This window comes from Corapipo altera, unplaced genomic scaffold, assembly GCF_003945725.1.
Source record: "Corapipo altera isolate COAL_440 unplaced genomic scaffold, ASM394572v1 59, whole genome shotgun sequence".
NCBI lineage: Eukaryota > Metazoa > Chordata > Aves > Passeriformes > Pipridae > Corapipo > Corapipo altera.
This window is the reverse complement of record NW_020884917.1, coordinates 3,348,327-3,366,740: the sequence shown is the minus strand read 5'-3', so window position 1 is coordinate 3,366,740 and position 18,414 is coordinate 3,348,327. Positions and strand designations below refer to the sequence as shown.

At 42.7% G+C, this 18,414-nt stretch overlaps 1 protein-coding gene across 2 annotated transcripts in view; it reads right to left on the bottom strand.

Moving 5' to 3' along the window:
* Positions 1-17,106, bottom strand: part of EGFR (epidermal growth factor receptor) — a 156,888-nt gene extending 139,782 nt beyond the window's left edge. For both annotated transcript variants that reach the window (XM_027655882.1, XM_027655883.1), the window contains exon 1: positions 16,651-17,106. In XM_027655882.1, the coding sequence (XP_027511683.1) occupies positions 16,651-16,756 (106 nt within the window). In that variant the 5' untranslated portion in view covers positions 16,757-17,106. The remainder of the gene's footprint in view (positions 1-16,650) is intronic.
* Between the last annotated feature and the right edge of the window lie 1,308 nt (positions 17,107-18,414).

Here is an 18,414-nt window from a genome sequence, read left to right as displayed (position 1 = left end):
ACTCAGAGTACAAACAACAAAACATGTCATTAAAAATTCTGCTTTTGACAACAAATTTACTTCCTTTTGTTGTTTCAGGCAAATTTATCGTACATGTTACATGTCTGAACACTTTCAATACAAATCTATTCATTTAGTACAGCACTGGGACATGCATGAAAAATCTTTCATGCACTGTATTCCCCTGGCATATTTGTACTGGAACTAAATTCGGTTTCTGAAGAGACTTCTTGGGGACCACTTCAATCAGTTTTTCCTTACCTTTTGGGCAGTACCACAAAGATGCAAAATTTCCAATCCTGGGATACAGCCACTGTTGCTGACTTCAACTTAGTGAACTTCTAAGTGCTTTTGGCATTTGTTCAAACAAAACATACGGAGGTTGAAGGACGGTTATCAAGTACAAACCTGTTCCACCATCCTAAAGTAAGAGTGACAGTAAAGATACTTACCAAGAGAAAGACTCTGTGAGGAAAATCAGAACAGGAATTACAGAGAAGGAAGATCAGCTCAAGTGCTGGAGGTTATACTGCAGTGAAGGTGTAGAGGCTGAGGTTCAAAAATCATCCAAAGGTGATCTTTAAATGTTCATACCTACCTGACCCAGGTTAGGAGGGAAAAGCTGCCTTACAACCCAATATGGCTTTCATGCAAAACTTGTGAATTTTCAGAGGCATTTTAGTGGCACCCTAGCTTCACCAGGGCTTGGGTTCAGCTCTGAACATCCAGCTATAGCAGTTGAGACAAACTTTTATAATGCTCTCTCCTACATTACCCAACTAAGGACCCTCACGTGGGAGAAGGGATGCAAGATCCCTCAACACTGCCTGTCCTTAGCTGCAGCATACAGAGGAAAGCAGAGACACACTAAAGAGCTGCTCCCTCCGGGCCTGCATGTCATCTCTCTCACAACTAGCAGCAGTTCACTGGTGAACAGCCAACAGCAGCAGAGGAGACTAAAATTCGGTCTGCAAAGCAGTTCTCAGTTTTACACCGTTTTGGATTAGCACCTGTGGAGATTTCTGACAATATGGTGACTTCTAAACACTGATTCAAAGACTAAATGTGCCATCCAGAGATTACTACCAACATAGAATGGGACCAGTAGAGTGGTTTTCTGAGTTTTATTCCAAGAATTAGAAAACTACATTTATGATTTTGTTTTATGCAGTCTGATACAAACAGTAGCTGTAGGGGAAAAGTCATCAAGAGTACAGCAATCAATAATAGTCTTACAAACACAGTGGTGGTACTGGGAGTAATAAGTAATTCCTCATAATCCCAAGTATGCTTTTTCTAAGCATATAGTATTATTAATACACAGATACTTCCTTGGAGTTAATAAGGATTAAGAATACAAAGAAATGTAGTAAAGCATAGAGGGGTCTCCTTACACCACAGTATCTTAAAAGGAAAACTCAGATAGGATATTGACCTTACATTACCAGGTTTTCAATGATACAGTATAGTCTCACTGAGTCCAGACTACCTTAAAACTTTTCCTAGTCTTTCCTAGGTCTCTTGCCTCCCCTCCAACAATTACATTTTATTGTACAGAAACATTTATAATTTACCACTCTAAGGTTTCATAGACAACAAAATATCTTCATATGCACAACCCTCAACATAGATTCCTTGCTATCAAATACAATATCAAAATTCCTTGCAAAAATGCAATATGAAACCTTATCCAAAATTTAAAAATACCCATAAATCAAAACTTCTGATATTTCCAGGTACTCATGACTTCCATTTCAACCATCTTCAGCAGCTCATTGTCAAGAAATGCCAAGTATCTGCCCTCACCAGTCACACCCTATGAAAGTGTCACCAGTGGAGCCTCTCAAAACCATCAATCCCTTCTACAATGTCATTTTGGTCACCTGTAAAACAAGACTCTTGAACCTGTACAAACTCTAGGCCTATAAAGAACTCATCTGATTTCAAAGGGATTGCACATAGACTTTAAATAATGCATCTGTCAAAGAGCTTGCTGAATTAGAGCTATTGCCAATTATTTCCATTAAGAACTCTCTCAACTTCTGAAGAAATTCATGCCCTCCTTTCACTGTAGCATTCACCAAGTGTTAAGTTCCTACTCCCACTTTAGCTACGTGCACTTTAAAAATCTGTCTAATGTACTTTTGTAAGTGCTACATAGACAGGAGCTGCTTCAGTACCAGGTGGTATAGCAGTCGCTGTGGTAACACCATTTTTTTCTTAAATTATAAAGCAAGAGTGCCAGAGGCCTCTATATACTAGAGAAATGCATATTAACATATCATCTCAGGTCTATAGTAAATAATTCTCAGAAAGAGAGCAAGAGAGCGATGAATGCACATACACATACACACGCTTCTTTGCAAGAACTCCCATGTAAAAGCTTTGGCTTTAACACATCCAGTGTGTAAGTGAAATGCCACTCAACTTCATCAGGTTAATTCCAGCAAGTTTAGAGACATCTCATTTTTGCTAAACCATCAGACCATTGCTTTGGTTGGCATAACTCAACCCTGAAACCACAGTGCAGTGCTTTACACAGTCTAAAGAATTCACCCATATTAATCCCACTGAAAAATACACCTAGAAACAATCTTTTAGGAAAAGAAAGTGGAAGGACAATAACCAGAATATGTACTTAGTCGACTTGCCTTACTCAGGCAAAAGACTCATTTCAGGTTATAACACCACAAAACCTTGTGATGTCATTATCATCTTAACTTCTGTCTTGGGAGAATTACTTTTTGATATAGTGTTCACATAACACAGTGTGGTATTCTCTATCAGTTTTTCCCTTTAAACTAGATGAGTTTTCTTAGGTAAATAAAGTAATAAAAAAATCTGATCCTGCAGTCCTGGTAGACAAAATATCCATAGACTTCAAAGGGATATGATGCCTACGGTTTGCAGGATTGAGCCTGAAAAGAAGATGCATGTCCCTGCTGCAGTGTTATTGCAACTGAGAAGAAAAAGTTCCAGATTTTCTTCTTTCTCCTCCAGCTCTCCATAATTTCACCTTTTCTGAAAACTTCTGTGCATGAGGCTTTTCTCCAAAGCTGCATGCTCTGAAGCTGGGGAGCCAAACCGTCTTTGAGGCCCTCCTTGAATTCCACTTTAGGGCCCACTGTCAAATACATCAGGAAGGTGGAGATGGAGTAAGCAATTTACCAGTAGGCCATTCAAAGACCATTAACTCAAGAATTATGTTTTTCTGGGATAAAGTACTCCTCAAGTTGCATAGGTGGAGACTGGAGAATATATCCTCTAGGACACCTTCCTACCTCTACCATCACACCCCTAAAGAAAATTAAGCAAATCAATATGGGCAAGCGATAACTGTAGGAGGACAGACCTTGTGTCTATTTAGCAACAAAAACATTTCTGTTCTCCTCCTCCCCTGAATATAAAAATGAAACTCCACCAAAAGGTAGGTAAGGCAGCTCCTCTTTTGCATCCCATGCTGCAGAGGTGGAAAGTCCATGTTCAGCTCTCCATTACGCTTGACATTATCAATACATCTGCATTGGTTATGTTGAATATCACCAATAAAATATCAGAGCTGGAGCAATTCACTGCTTGACTAAACTAACGACATATTTTCCTGCTCTCCTCACTGCATTATCAGTGCAGTCTTAATAGATATGTTGCCTAATGCACTGTTAAATACCCTGTCCTATTTATTTTCTTGCAAAAGAACTTCCTTTTCTTCCTGCTTTATATTAAAGCCTTCTTGCATCACATTGTGGCCAATAATTTATTTAACCAATAATGTGGAAGGGATGAGGGGGAAAAAAGGAAAGGCAGGAAGGTAGAGATCATACACTGGTACAGTTTTTAAGTTACAGACAAAATTTAAGTGCTTCTGCACTTTTTTTTTAGAATGGTTCATTAATGCTAATGAAAGTAATTAAGGCTTTTTAATGTTCACGTTCTAATAACTAATGCAAAAAAACCCCACAGTGAAAACTAACAACAGAGTAGAAGTACAGTACACTTCGAATGTTTTTTAATTTTCATACAAACCCTGCAATAACATTCTGCTGACCTAGTGAGAACTTGGCAGAGGTAATGAAAAGGTGCCTGTTCTCTACACACAGACAGGTGTAAACCTACCTCAGCCCAAGGCACATGTGGGACTTCTGGGCAGTTACAGCAATTGTGGACCTGACCCATTAATTTTTAGCTAATAGTATTTTTTATTATTTATTATTACACTTTCAGAGCAAAAGTCTTCTTTTACGTAACGATATAAACACAATTGATGGTAGCAATTTATTCCAGGGGCTGAAGATGCTCACTGGCAATCTAAAAATGGATGGAATTATTGCTGACAATTTTACAAAAGCTTTTATCAAAGTTTATGGGCCATTAAGCCCAACAGTGCGATTACCAGTACGATATCATCACTCTCAGTAGTACAGTGTTGGCCCAGAACAATCCATTTTCTAATCCTGTCTATTATAATCAGTCTGTTTACTTAGAAGTCATATGTTTGCTGTTTCTGAAATGATCCGAGTCTTTGAAACAGTATTTGAGTTTAGTCCATAGACAGGATCAAATCAGTACCATATTAAATCAGGATAAAACAGCCTTCCTTTCAAATGTCCATAATCAATTCAGGTTTTCTCTTCATAAGTTGAAACACAAAACACAGGTGTTTGCTAAGCATACCTGTATTAAATTCCATGATACAGGCAATACAATAAAAAAGAACATCAAATAATTCAGTTCTTGACCTGAGTTTGTCATTCACACTTTCCATGTCCTATGCTATCCGGAATTAATTTGGTTCATTGTAACTAATAACCAGACAGAGAAGAAAAAGAGAAGGTGTTAATTAGCTATTTTTACTCTTGATTCACTGAATAATGTGTGTTCATTGATGCAAACTAGACTGCTGCTGTTCAAATCAAGATGACCTTCATTTAGAAAAAGGGTCTGTTCTTCCTTTTTTGCACATGATAAATCTTTCAAGTGTCAGGGAGAATTATCCACAAATACTGATGGGAGCATCTTACGCACCGCTGAACACAAACTTCCATGGTGCTGGATTAGCTCATCTACCATAGACATCTGTGATAAAGTGATGCTGCCTTGAGGATCTACCTCATTAAGGAGGAAAAGAGAGAACAACAGTAGACCTGAAGTAATAAAATGATTAACAAGAGCACCTTGCTGAGCTTATTAGGTAGGAAACAGACTGACAATACCATTGTTCAAGAATTAATTACTTTTTGAAGACCAGATGAAAATGAGAGAGCATTTCAGTGGTCATCCTTTCAAATTCCAAACAAAAAGACAAATATCAAACTGATCCATTAACTGGACACGTAACACAGATGTGTTAAGAAATAATGAGATCCTAATAAATAATGAGATAACTGATGATGCTCAAGTTTTGACTTCAACTCCTATTGCAGACATCCTCACTCCAAGAGGTCAAATTAGGAACTACAGATTACTTTTACACTGAATTGAAAGCACTACAACTCAATTACTTCTGCTCCTTTACAGGTAGGTGGAAGCTGAGCACACAACATAAATATGGCTTGCATGTTTCCCTTTCCAGATCTGCTGTGAAATACTTATCCCTGCTCCTACTCTCGAAGACTGAACCTCTGCCATTAATTTTTGGGTAGTGATAATGGCATCTACTCAGATGCTACAACCATGGCAATAAAGGCAAAATGTGGAGCAGATACCACCTCGCAAGCGCTTCACTCAATCTGCTGCACCAGCTCAATTCTAATGTTAGCTTTCCTCTGCTACTCAAGTGAAGCTTCAAGTGGAAGCCTGTGCTCTGTCCCCAAGATATATGAGTATACAAGGACCAGCCAGAGAAGTTTTCATTAAAAAGCCAAACACTACATGGTCCATTTGTACAGACATTTGTACAGCCAGTGTGTCTCACTAAGGACAGTCTCACCCAGTTTGACCCGGAGTGATCAGATACCAGTCAGAATTCAAATATAGAACCTGAACACTCTTCCTGGGCATGATTCATCTTCTGTTCATATTACCACAGGTCTCTGTTGGGAAAGATCTGAATCAGTACCTGAGGGAGTGGAGATGGGACTGTCACTGGGTTTTCTGACAGTTGGTGTTTAGGGAGTGACTTCTGTCCCTTAGTCTGGCTCTGAAAACGAAGTCACACTTCCACCAATTCCCAACTCTCATCAAATGCCAAGTGCCCCGCATCCTACACACTGCTCTGTGGTGCAAAACCCATGTTCATGTGGAGACCCAACAGCTTCAATTATGGTCTAGCTGTGACAAAGCAGCTTCCAGAGTCAGGATTTTGCCAACCAGCACTTCTGTTTCCAAAAAATTGGTTTGTTTTGTTCTGGTTTAATTGGTTTCTCGCTTGGGGTTTTCTGTTTGTTTTTAAGAGGGAAAAGAAAAAAACCAAAAGGCATGTACTTGGTGCTGAACTAGTCTGAAGAGCAGTAAAACAAATTGAATTCTGTTCAGCAAGTGAGAATGTCAAAATTCAATTCATGAGAAACAGGTTGCAATAAAAATGGAGGAGAAAAAACACTCCACTTCTGTGGAGTGTGTTTGACTAAAGGCACTTTCTGTTCAGCAGTTTCCAAAATGTCGTGCCAACTACTCATGGGCTCTCACTCAGACTTGAGGATATCTCCCCCATATTTCCGTGGGGGAAGCTTTCCTTGTCTTCCTGTGCTCACTAGATATCTCTGTACCTTCAGATTTAACATATGAGAAGCAAGTCTGTTGAACTTTAGTCATAACTGTTCATACCACAGCTGTTCCTTCCCAATGATTAAAAGAAATGAAGACTGTTTTATTTTTTTCCCCAGCTCCTAAAGTCATAGTTTGTGCAAAGTTCACCATCAATGCCTTCAGGTAGGAGAACTGGTAACTTCCACTCTCAGAAGAAACAGTGATCACATATGCAAAATGGTATTTTTATCTGGCACTGAAGATCTGATATCTTCATTATTTTGAAAGGCTCTTCTATCAAACAGGTATTTCTAGTGTCTTGTGTACCTTTCATGCTATATTAAATGAAAAAGTTGGAAAGAAACATGGTAGTAAAATTTTCTCCTGAATAGAGCAGATGATCATCCGGCCAGTAGATCCCCACATCTTACCTATTTCTCCATATCCCCGGGGTGTACCTTCAATCAGAGCTACTCAGTACCTTTGACAGTCCGTGGTGTATTTTCCTAAATTAATTAACATTGCTTTGCACATGGTACCACCAGGGATGGCAGAATAGTAAAGTGACCGTACTTTTTTATTAAATATTATTTTCACAACACCAAAACTACCTGGGATTTTTTTATTTGATAATACAGCTACTTAACAACATTAGGGAAAAGGCTAAGAAGATCTTTTCTTCCTTGTCTTCCACATTGAATTACAATGCTCTCATTCCAAGTCCAAACCCAGCAACAGAAGTTGCAGGTGAATTACAAAACACGCCCCTTGGAAACATCAGGGATAGCATGTAATCCATGAGCACATCTGAGAAAAGCAGTTTTCTGCACCTCTGGTTATGCAACATCCATGGGAGTTGACGGCTCAGGAAGACATGAAGGAAAGTTAACACTGCAGCAAATTGTAAATGTTTGGGAAGCACCTGCTTGAGAATTCCCCATTACAATTAAAGAAAATGGAGGTGCAGTTGACAAGGTGACCTCTTTTCCCTATTAATTGCCTGTTTGTGGAAAATTAACAAGAAAACATAAGTGTTGAAGATAGAGCATAATGCCACCTGTACAAAACAAATGCGCATCTCATTTTAACATAAGCTTTGGTTAAGTGGCTTGTGTTGAAATGCTACCTAGCATTCCAAGTGTAAACCAGCTTAATCATATCTATTGAAAACCACATAATAAATAACATGAAATATGCAGCATGCCATCCTAATTGCAGAGGTTGTCTCATTTACTAGAAGTCATTTATTTATTCAAATGACTTGAACTACGTGATTCAATCTGAATCATGGGAACTAGTTACTGATTTGTGCAAACAGCCTCTTACCTCTTTGCTAAAGGTATTGTTGAAATAACTGACCCAACTGCTAAAACAAGCTTCTTCCTTGAACCCTGCCTCCTTCCCTAGTCTTACCTCCTGAGTGAACTTCAAAGATCACTGTTCTACAAAAACATAGTGAACATAAGAATTTAAAAAAAAAAAAATCACAATGCAATTAATTAATGCAAAGGAAAAATTGCTATTTTCGAGATCAGAGAATTGCTTGCGAATAGGAACTGCATATGGAGCCATAACTGCACTTTGCAGAATTGAAGTACACAGTTCTCAAGAAGAAACGTTCACTACTTCAGATGTAAATCAAACTCAACTTTCAGAATTGCACATATGTCTCAGATACAAGACGGGGAGTGGGGGAGGAAGCGAATACAGATCCCCAGAGAGAAGTAACTAATATTTGGGTATTTTGGTTGGTTGGTTGGTTGGGGTTTTTTTTAAGTTAGACCTTGCAAATGTGAAAGCTGCATAACTGTGCTGCAGCTACATAGAAAGCATAATTTAGGAAACGATTCAGACTTTACATCTGCTTACACCCAACCTTGATTTGCAGCTACTGTCTCACACTGCTGTTATTTTGGGAGGTGTTGGGGCTTCCCCCGAGGTTGTGGAGCAAAGGGTCAGGCATGCCGAGCCCTACCCCAGGCAGGGAATGAGTACACTTCAGTCACCAGGAGCCAAACCAGATGCACATCACCATAGGTCACCCCATCCCAGGCTCTGGCCAGCCTCCATCAAGCGACATGTCCCCAGGGAAGGACAAAGAGGACGGCCTTCATCCTCTGCATTAAGCGTTTTTTCAAAGCTTGCGAATAAGCCCCAAAGAGGATGTTGGTTACCTTCAACTCCAGGTAGTGTTTATCATTGGCTTGGGCATGGGGCGAGAGACCAAAACACTAGCAGGCAACTTCAGTCGCCAGATGTATTCCCTCAGGCAACTATTGAAATTCTTTATGGCTTCAATCCTACGACTCAAGATAGGTAAAATAATACTTTTCCCTATCTAGGAAGAGTGCTATGCGAGCTCACAGTGCCCCAGTGCCAAGAGTGGCTGATTTCCAGGGCTCTTCTGGTTATCTTCGTATTTATTGCTGAATCTGGTGATGGGAAGGCAGGGATTATACCACTGTGTTCTGATTATCAAATGCACACAAAACCCATTCCCACAAACTGATAATTTTCTTCTTATAAAAGCCAGAGCTAAAATACTACTATACTGTCATCAAGACAGCTGGTTTATATCCTCCTCTTCTTCCTTCCACATCCCCTCTGGAAAACATCCCGCATGACATGGTCCCTGCCGAATCGCCCAACCTCACTGGTCTCCATGCCCAGGGAGGAGCTGAATACCCCGGCAGAGTGATTCTGGCATAACCGCCTTTGCTGCTCCTGCAGATTTTTATTTTATCAGTCTGGGATGGAGGGGTCTGGCAAACCCCTCACTTTTCGAGGGAGCTGGAGGATACTCCCAGAGATGCTACCCATCCTTCACAGGGCACCTTTGCAAGGTAAAGCAACCACAGAGTGGTAACCGCTACACGGAGGAGAAGGCTTTTAACCCACACAGAAGTGTTGCTGCCCCTTGGGGCATTGCTACTGCTCATCAACTCTCACCCCACCTGCCCAAAGCCCTGGCCCGCCTGCTTCTGCACCTCCAGTAAGGCAGCTGCAAGCCTCAGGCTCCTCCTCCAGCAGCTAGCAAGTTATGGGGAAGGCTCCAAACATACAGAGACCAGGGAGGTAATAGGTACCAAGCTTCCTTTATTTATTTATATTTCAGAATTTTTATTATTTCATTATTTCAATAAATGAAAATAGCAAAAGTGATCACATGCATTTTGGACTGCCTTTATCTCTACCTTATGTTCATCTAGATCAGAGCAGAATTATTTATGTGTATGTAAATGACAATTTTTACCCCACCTCCAAAACCTTAATTTTTTGGTTGTTTTTTTTTTTTTTTTGGTTTGGTGTTGTTTTGTTGTTTGTTTTGTTTTGTTTTGGTTTGGTTTTTTGTGGGGAGTAATAGAGAGTGGGAAGGAGTGAATTGAAGTTAGTTCATTAATTTGAGCTAAAGTTAGCAAACATGCCTTGGCCAAAAACTTACTGGGAGGGAGGTATAAGAAAATCAAGTGGTATTCTGGTATTTTCAAAATAAACCTGCAAATTTTCATTTCAAACAACATTTCATTTTCCTTCTTATACAACTTAAAAAGAAAATAAATGGTCTCAGATTAAATTTGATCTTCCAGATTGTATTAAAGCAGGGCTTTTTTGTTGGTGTTTTGTTGTTGGGGTTTTTTTTCTCTTCACTTCACTAAAACCACCCCCTGACATATTTGTTTCAGTTTGACTGGAAGTTGTTCTTTTTCTCCAGGTTTGGTTTTTGGTTTGTTTTTTTTTTCTCTTCAACCACTGAAACAAACAAAAGCCACCCATGATTCAATGCCCTCTAACAGTACAACATGCATGTGAACACGTAGATGTTTACTTTCATGTACACAGATGCGCTGAGAAGAAGGAGGCACACTGGCAGAAGGAGGAACCTTGCATCTTCCCTGCATAGATAAGTCAACAGGCAAAACACTCTTTGCATTAAAACTTCAAAACCAAAGCTCACACATCTTTATGGGCTACATAAATCCAGTGCTTCTCTCTTCTAACAATGCCTCCTGTCCTTTAAAAAATAATTTTAATAAGGTGCAGTGTGGTGGTACATGTACTTAGCTCAGCGGCCAACCCACATGGCCACATCTTTTCACTCTGGTCATTAGAAAGTTTCCTTGTTCAAACACACAATCTCACAAATGGGTTTCTCATGTTTCTTCCCTATGAGCAATCCTCAATAACATTATTAAGCACAGAGAACACAAGAACCACACCTACACATTCTCCTTATACGACAAACTACGAAGCCGTGTAGCAGTTCTTAATAAATAACCATCTTGCTTCTGCAGAAATAGACATTTATTTTGGTCCAAATTTGCTGTACAGAGCAGTACAATTTTTTTCCACGTTCCCTTTAAGAATTACTTCTTCTGCCCATATTCATGCCAAATGTTCCATAACTATTTCTGAAGGAAAAAAAATACTCTATTACTCAATACTGTTAGGTCAGCAGAATTTAGCCCTAAAAAGGGAAGCATTACTGTCCCATTTGCCATAGTTGGAAGTCAAGTAGTAACACATCAAAAACCGTAATGGTCTGAAGCACTACTAGGTCTCATACTTCACCTACTAATACAGTGTTCCTGGAAGAAGGGATGCAAGAAAAGGTCAAACCGACACGTACTTAACAGGATCAGTGTGTACTGTACAAGGCTGAACAAGGATGTCAAAGTCCACACAAAACATTAAGCAGAGGATTCCCACACTGTGTACCATTCATCCCTGGAAAAAAAGAATTTACCTGAACACTTTCTACCCACAGCTACACAATGTGGATAAATTCACAGTGCCAGCTCCCCATGTCCTCATGCATTTCACAAGCTCTCCAAAGCCGACAGGTATGAATAGCAGAGATCCTCAGGAATGGAGAACTTCTAATGAGTCACATCCAACACAGCTTTTATCCCACCTTCATCACCAGGATCTGGAGATGTGTACCATTGCATCAGCTTCATTTGAAGTGTGCATCCCAGAGGTGAGGGTCTGTCTGCTAATCCCTCGTCATTATCCCTGCTCTCCGAGGTGGACCTCAGCATCACGCAGCTCCTGGTCATTGCCCCCATCACAGGTGCTGAGTGAAGTGCTGCTTATGACCCAGAGAGGTAAGTCCTGCACTAACTTCTCCAACTGCACTTACGGCAAGACATGTTACTCAAGCTAACCTCGAGGCAAGCGCAAGACAGGCAAGTCTCCCTGTCACGGCAGTAACTGCTGCTTGAGTATTCGTTGCAGGCTACACACCGCTGCTTGAGTATTCGCTGCTTGAGTATTCGTTGCAGGCTACACACCTCCTACAAACACTACAAAGCAAACCTGGGAATCGAAAAGTGAGAACATGCCTTCCACTGAGATGCAAATAAAGCTCTGCTGCATTTCCTAATAACTTTCTCTTTCTGGTAAAACTAGCAAAATTCCAGCTGTGTCAAGTGCAATTCCTGTGCCAGATGAGTCCTGACTGACAGAAGTGCATTTTCCCCTAGTAGATGCTCAAGGAGAGCAGAATGGGCTTTTGAGAAATTATAAACACAAATAGAAGATGCCTAATGCTATTCATACATTTCCAGTTATTCTAACTAGCAGGTAATCTTTTTGCAGAATTAGGCCTCACCCTCGTTTTGACTAGCCTAATTTTATAGAGGTTTGTCATCCAGGTCAGCCCAGCAAGCATTCCTAATACAGACCACAGAGAAGATGCTTTTGTAGGTACAGCCAGTTCTGGTTCCCCCAATGTTCTACAAGTCATAGAATTTTTCTGAAATTTCTATAACACAAGCACTTTTACAATGCAGATCCAAGTCTGAGATTTGACACAAGTTCTTGTAACTGTAAACGACAAAGTTTATAACATAACATGCTGACTACTAATTTTGAATACATATTAGTTCTGTCTGTGATAATCCACTCTCATATGCAGCATTACCGTACCTTCTCATGCACACATGCTACTGAAACCTGGACTAGACCAGGGGTTTGTAGCAATATCAACAGTTTCTATGCAAAACAATTCCATGAAGGTAGTGTCATCCTGCTGAAAATGAAGTAAACCTTTCACTAGGCTTGTTCCCAAAGAGCTATTAAGCAAAGGCAGTTTGTGCTCAAGGAAGATAAGGACACCTTCTGAACAAACTGGTTTGGCTAGTCAGCTATCTTGCTGCTAAAGCTAGCATATCCCAGTGATTTCAGTGATACGTGGATACCTAAATGCAAAAGTCAGCCCTGAGGACCATAATGGCATTGTGCGACACTCCCCAAAAGTCTCTCTTTATAAATTAACAAATAAATTACAATGGACTACTCTGAATGTAAAGTCTCCAGGGCATTGATCCTGATTTTCTATTTATCTGAAAATCTCTTAATGTACTCTTAATGCAAGAAAAAACATATTTGTATTTACTATCACTTCAGTGCCTAGCTTGTTCACCATGCACACACACTTCACTGAGGGGCCAATCTCTTTTGTAATATTTTGCACAGTCACTGCATTTTGCAGACTGCCTGAATTAAGGAGATGCTAGTATTTTCCTTCCCTTCCCTATTTGTCAGAAATTGCTCTTAATGACGGGACTTGGGTTTCATTCTTTGTCATTCACACAATGGAGTAAGAGTAGGTCTGTACTCAAGACCATTTATTTCTATTATCTCACCAAATTGAGCTGTATCAGTATCTAAGTTGCCATATCTCTAACTGCATTTACCATCAAGACTACACAGATTTATGTTAGTTTCCAAACCCAAAAAAGTTTGGTCACTTACCAAGGAGAATAAAAAATAATAAATGGTTGCATAGACAAGACCTCAAATAATAAATAACTAAACACACATATTAACTCCTGTATCCACATAGAAAATTCCACTTTTATCAGTGATAATACAAATACAGGAATGAGAGAACAGTGTACCAGCAACCCTGGGAGTGTAACAGGAGCATGCAACACCTGGTACCTGGTACGGAGGCAGGCAGAGACCGTGACTCCTCAGCCAAGCCGTGGATGTGTGGGTAGCTGCCTGCTCCTGGGAGGCCCCTATGCTCGCTCCCACTGCAGGCACATCTCACAGGCATCTCCTGCCAGATCTCTGCTCCCACAGAGCAGCGGCCAGGTTACACCGAAGTGCATCTGGAAAGGCACTGGATGCTTGCACATAACTAGATCAAGCTCTACACAATCCACAAAGACTAGTCTACTTGTGTACATATGCCACAAGTAAGCACAGAATAATACACCGTGCAGAAACTACAAGACAATGTAAAGGGCGGCAATGCACAACATAAGTACAGACACAGCCCCTCTGTAAACACCGCACAGGATATTAAATGAAGCTTTTTCATTTCATGTGAAAACGAATACTTCAACATCTCTAAAGAACTTAGTCCTTTGCTTTCCAGAAAGTAACATAAGACACCAGGTACACAGAAAGCTATCACAGTTAACTTCAGCAGCTGCCGAGCTGCCCAGCATGCTCACAGTGCACACTCCCGACGTGGAGCGGCACACTCCAGCACACTCCCATCCCACAACGGCTGCAGCTACAGATCAAAACTAGAGATATAAAGCCAATAGAGAGGAACAAAAAGCAGTTTGCTGAACTGTAGCACTGTTACCAAGCACTGACACACAAGAAGGACATGGGTCAAATACACCCAGTGTAAGTGGTAGGTATTTATCTCAGGTACCATCAAGCAGGCCATCCACGTTAGTGGAAATCCGGATTATTTCCACTGTGGTTAATGTGGGTCAATATCAGAGCAGGTAGACTGAGGTGGGTATTGATCCCTGTGAGTGTACTTCAGTTTTGAGCAATGCTGTTTGTTTCTAGGATATGCTCAATTAGGGTTTTTTTTGTATACTCATGACTACAATGTTATAACTAAACCAGTTTTCTCTCATGCATATTCAAAAAACTAATTCTTAAATTTTGGGAAAAGGCAATTGTATTTAAATTTCCATTCAAACATTATGTTGATTAGATTCTATAGGCCGATTCTCTGACATTCTTCTAACAAAAACATTTGTCCAGGCACTAATTTTTTTTTTTTGAGACATCTCCTTTTGCAAACGGAATCAATCAGGTTGAAATTTTAAATAATGTAATCTCCTATGCAATTCGAACTTCTAAAATTCGGTGTTAAAACTCAAGAGTTTTGCATATATATATATGAAAGCACATTTACTTTCAAAATTGCTCTGAATTCTGATGTTAGGTCCTATCATTTGACCAAGCAGGCAGTCCCCAACATGTGCTGATACTCTGTTAACCTGTTGGGCCTGCTGCTTTGAATCAGTATCTCACGATTCTCAAATGTTGCTTCATTTTGTATTCCCGAGTAATTTTCTTACTTATCTTCAAGTGTGGGGAGAAACAGTGAAACTGATAAAGACCAGTGAATCGATTAATGCTTCCTGAAGAAATCCTTCTGCCTTCACCTCCAGCTCTTACCAGAGGAACAGTTACTTGCTGACACAACATCCCAAGAATAATCTCCACTGGGTTTATCACTTAGCTGTTGATTATTTAGTAATCCTCAAATAACTGGCACCCTACTAAGTTAATGACACACAGAATTAAACACTATAAATAAGGTATTTCTCCTTACACTTTACCAATATTCCACAGGGCATGTGTACCTGAGACTGCACCTCAAAACACTTTTAACGCAGGCAGAGCAGATGGAGTCACTTTGCTTCTCATCAGTTTCAAAGGGTGAGGAAAAATAAATAAATAAAAAGAAAACTGGGAAGAAAAAACTGCCTATGTTACATCAACAACAGGTATGAACTTGATTTCTGGAACAAGAGAATCTCTCCGCTTTTTAAAGGTTGTGCAACCAGTTCTTTTGGACGGGGTGTTTCTCACTTTCAGGGCGGCTTTACTATCCACAGTCACGAAAGACTGAGTTGCTATAAGGCATGCACCAGCTCTTCTAAAAACTAATTCTCCCGCTTTTTCTTTAAAAAGAATGAAAGGGGAAAAAAAAATCAAACCACCCAAATCTGCATTTTTTTCCCTGGCTGGCAGATTTCCAAGATAAAGAGGACTGCTCTCCGGCTGGAACAGCAGCCGGGGCCTGCTCTCCAAACTCACAAAAGAGAACACCACACATAGAGAAAAAGCGACGGGTCTGACCGGCCAGAAACGTTTTCTCACCCTCTAAAGCAGTTTCTCAAATGAAAAAGGAAAACCCGACCACCAGCCCCACGCCTCTAGCCCCAGAGCCAGCCCGCGCCCTGCTGTTCCCACGCACCGCCGGACTGGGGCTGGCAGCGCCGGCAGGGTCGGGACGGGACGGAACGGCGGCTCCTTCGCGCCGGGTCGGGCAGGGATAAATCACTGCTCTTTTGGGTAACCGGGGAACCAGAACCCACATGAAGTTTCCCCTCTTTGCAGTCACCCCAGTCCCAGGTGTACGCTCTTTTTCTATTATTAGTATTATCTTGTAACAGGACAAGCGGAGGAGTCCAGGTCAGAGTGACGGCGGGTTACCGGAGCGGTGCTTACTCGGGAACTACGCGGCTTTTCCCCGCCGCCACGGCGCGGGGGTGCCGGGAGCGGCGGTGCGGGGCTGAGCCGGGGAGCGCGCTCCGGGGAGCGATTGGGCAACGTGGGAAGGGGAGAGGAAGAAAAAAGAAACACCAAAAGGAAAGAAGCACAAACGATGAGATGTGCCAAGGCTTATTCCCATTTATTTCCTCCACCCCCACAAAAGAAAATAAGCCGAGAATCAGGAAGTCAGGGCTGCGTGATCGCTCTTACAGCTTTGGTTTTCTCCCCTTTTCTCCTTTTTCTGTGTTTTTGGATGGGTGGGTTTTCGGTGCCCGTTTTTTTGGTTGGTTTTGGTTTGGTTTTTTTTTAAGGAAAAAAAGTAGTTGGACTTTCCCCTCTCCGCTCCCCACGGCAGTCTCCCGGGACGCAGCCGGCAAAGCGGCGGCAGGACCCCCGCGCCCCGGTCCCCCCACACCCTCCTACCTTTCTTTCCCTCCACGGCGAGACAGAGAGCGAGGCGCCCCAGCAGCAGCACCAGGACAGCGGCCCCGCGGGGCCCGGCAGCGGCGAGGGGGCTGCGGCCGCCCATACTGCGGGACCGCCGCTCCCTCGGCGAAGTGGGTCGGGGGTCGGACGGGACGGGAGCGCTGAGGATTCCGCGGAGCCGCTCCTGCTCTGCTCCTCTCTTCTCCCGCGGCCGCGCTCAGCTCCTCTCGGGCGCTCTGCCCTGCGCGGCTCCGAGCAGCATGCTGGAGGGCGACCGTCGAGGTCTGCGCGCACACGTGCGTGCCCCGCTGCGGGCGGGCTGCTGCCTTTCTCCTCCTTCTCCTCCCCCCTCTGCTCCTCCTGCTGCAGGCGGCGGCGGGTGTGCAGGGGCTTGCGGAGCGGTTGGAGCCGGCTGCGGGACGGGGTGCGCCCGGCTGCGCTCTCTGCTCACTCGCGGAGCACAGGGGCTCCCTCTGGGGACGCCGAGCAGGAGGAGGAGGAGGATGGGGAGGGAGCAAGGAGGAGGGGGGAGGAGGAACTGGCGGCGCCTTCCCCGCCCAGGTGGAGAAGGGGTAGACCCGCCACCTGTCCCGGAATATGGCATGAGGGGAGGTATGAGTGGGGTGGAGGTAGTTTAGTCGTTCGTCCTTGCTCGGAAGGGTGGGGGAGATTTTCTACTTCCCGGCAGCTTCTGTCCGGCAGCTGCCAAAGGCGTGAGCGTGCATTTGCGCCGCTGTTCACAAAAAAGCGGCGTGGCCCTGGCACAGCTTCTGTCTTTCCTCCCGGGAGTGTTGACGGGGGGCAGCGGATTTGCGGGGGTTTGCAGCACAAACGCTGTCCTGCCCCGTTCTTTAGGGAGAACTGCCCCGTTGCAGCGCCAGGTAGAGGAGTGCGAGCGAGGAAGGACTGAGGCCTTTTACCGGGGAGCAGCAGCGGCGAAGCCGCTCCGGAGGTTCAGTCTGCTTCCTAGGGGAGCATCTCCGGAGCTCCGGCCTTGTTTCTTCTCCCCGAAATCAACGGAGCCCGCTTGGCCTCTGCGAATAGTCCTGCTCTCGTTCTGGGCATTTTGCTGCCAATACTTGCAAGGCCGAGTGTGTGGGTGAAATAAAACCGCACTGAATTTATGGGGTTTTAGCACACGGATAACAGGGGCCGTATCTGCCCGTACCGTTTCTATTCCCCTGCCACCAGCAGTGAGAAAGTGCTCCTTGTTCCGCATAGCAAGTTACTTAATGAACACACAATCATACAAGTTTTTTTGAGGTGCTCCAGGGACATCCACAGACATTAAACAAAAGAGGGCATGTACAGTGCTCCTTCCCCCTAACGTGTCTTCCTCCAAGAGGCAAAACCAAGCTATTCAGTGTTCATTAAAACGTACTTATGGTTACAAGCTCTTTTTCTAACAGGTTGTTCCTCTGGAAAGTGGGAGGAAGCACTGTCTTGTCGCTCAGGTACGTAAATAGGACATAAAAGTGCCACTTGTCTGGGCTGGGATTTCTTCGAGTAAATCATGATTCAACACTCAAACTTGTTAAATGATGGTGGGTAATTTCTTCATTAAGTTCTTGAGAAGACCTGGGTTACACAGGCAATAGGATATGAAGTGTTAAACTGTAATGATTAAGTGGGATCTCCAGAACTTAAGTCAGTAATGACATGAGGTTTGGGAAACTACGTGCTAAATGCCTGTGTCTATCACAGGGCACTGGAACACAATAGATTGCAAAACAGCCACTGAGTGTACCTTTACTTTCCTCT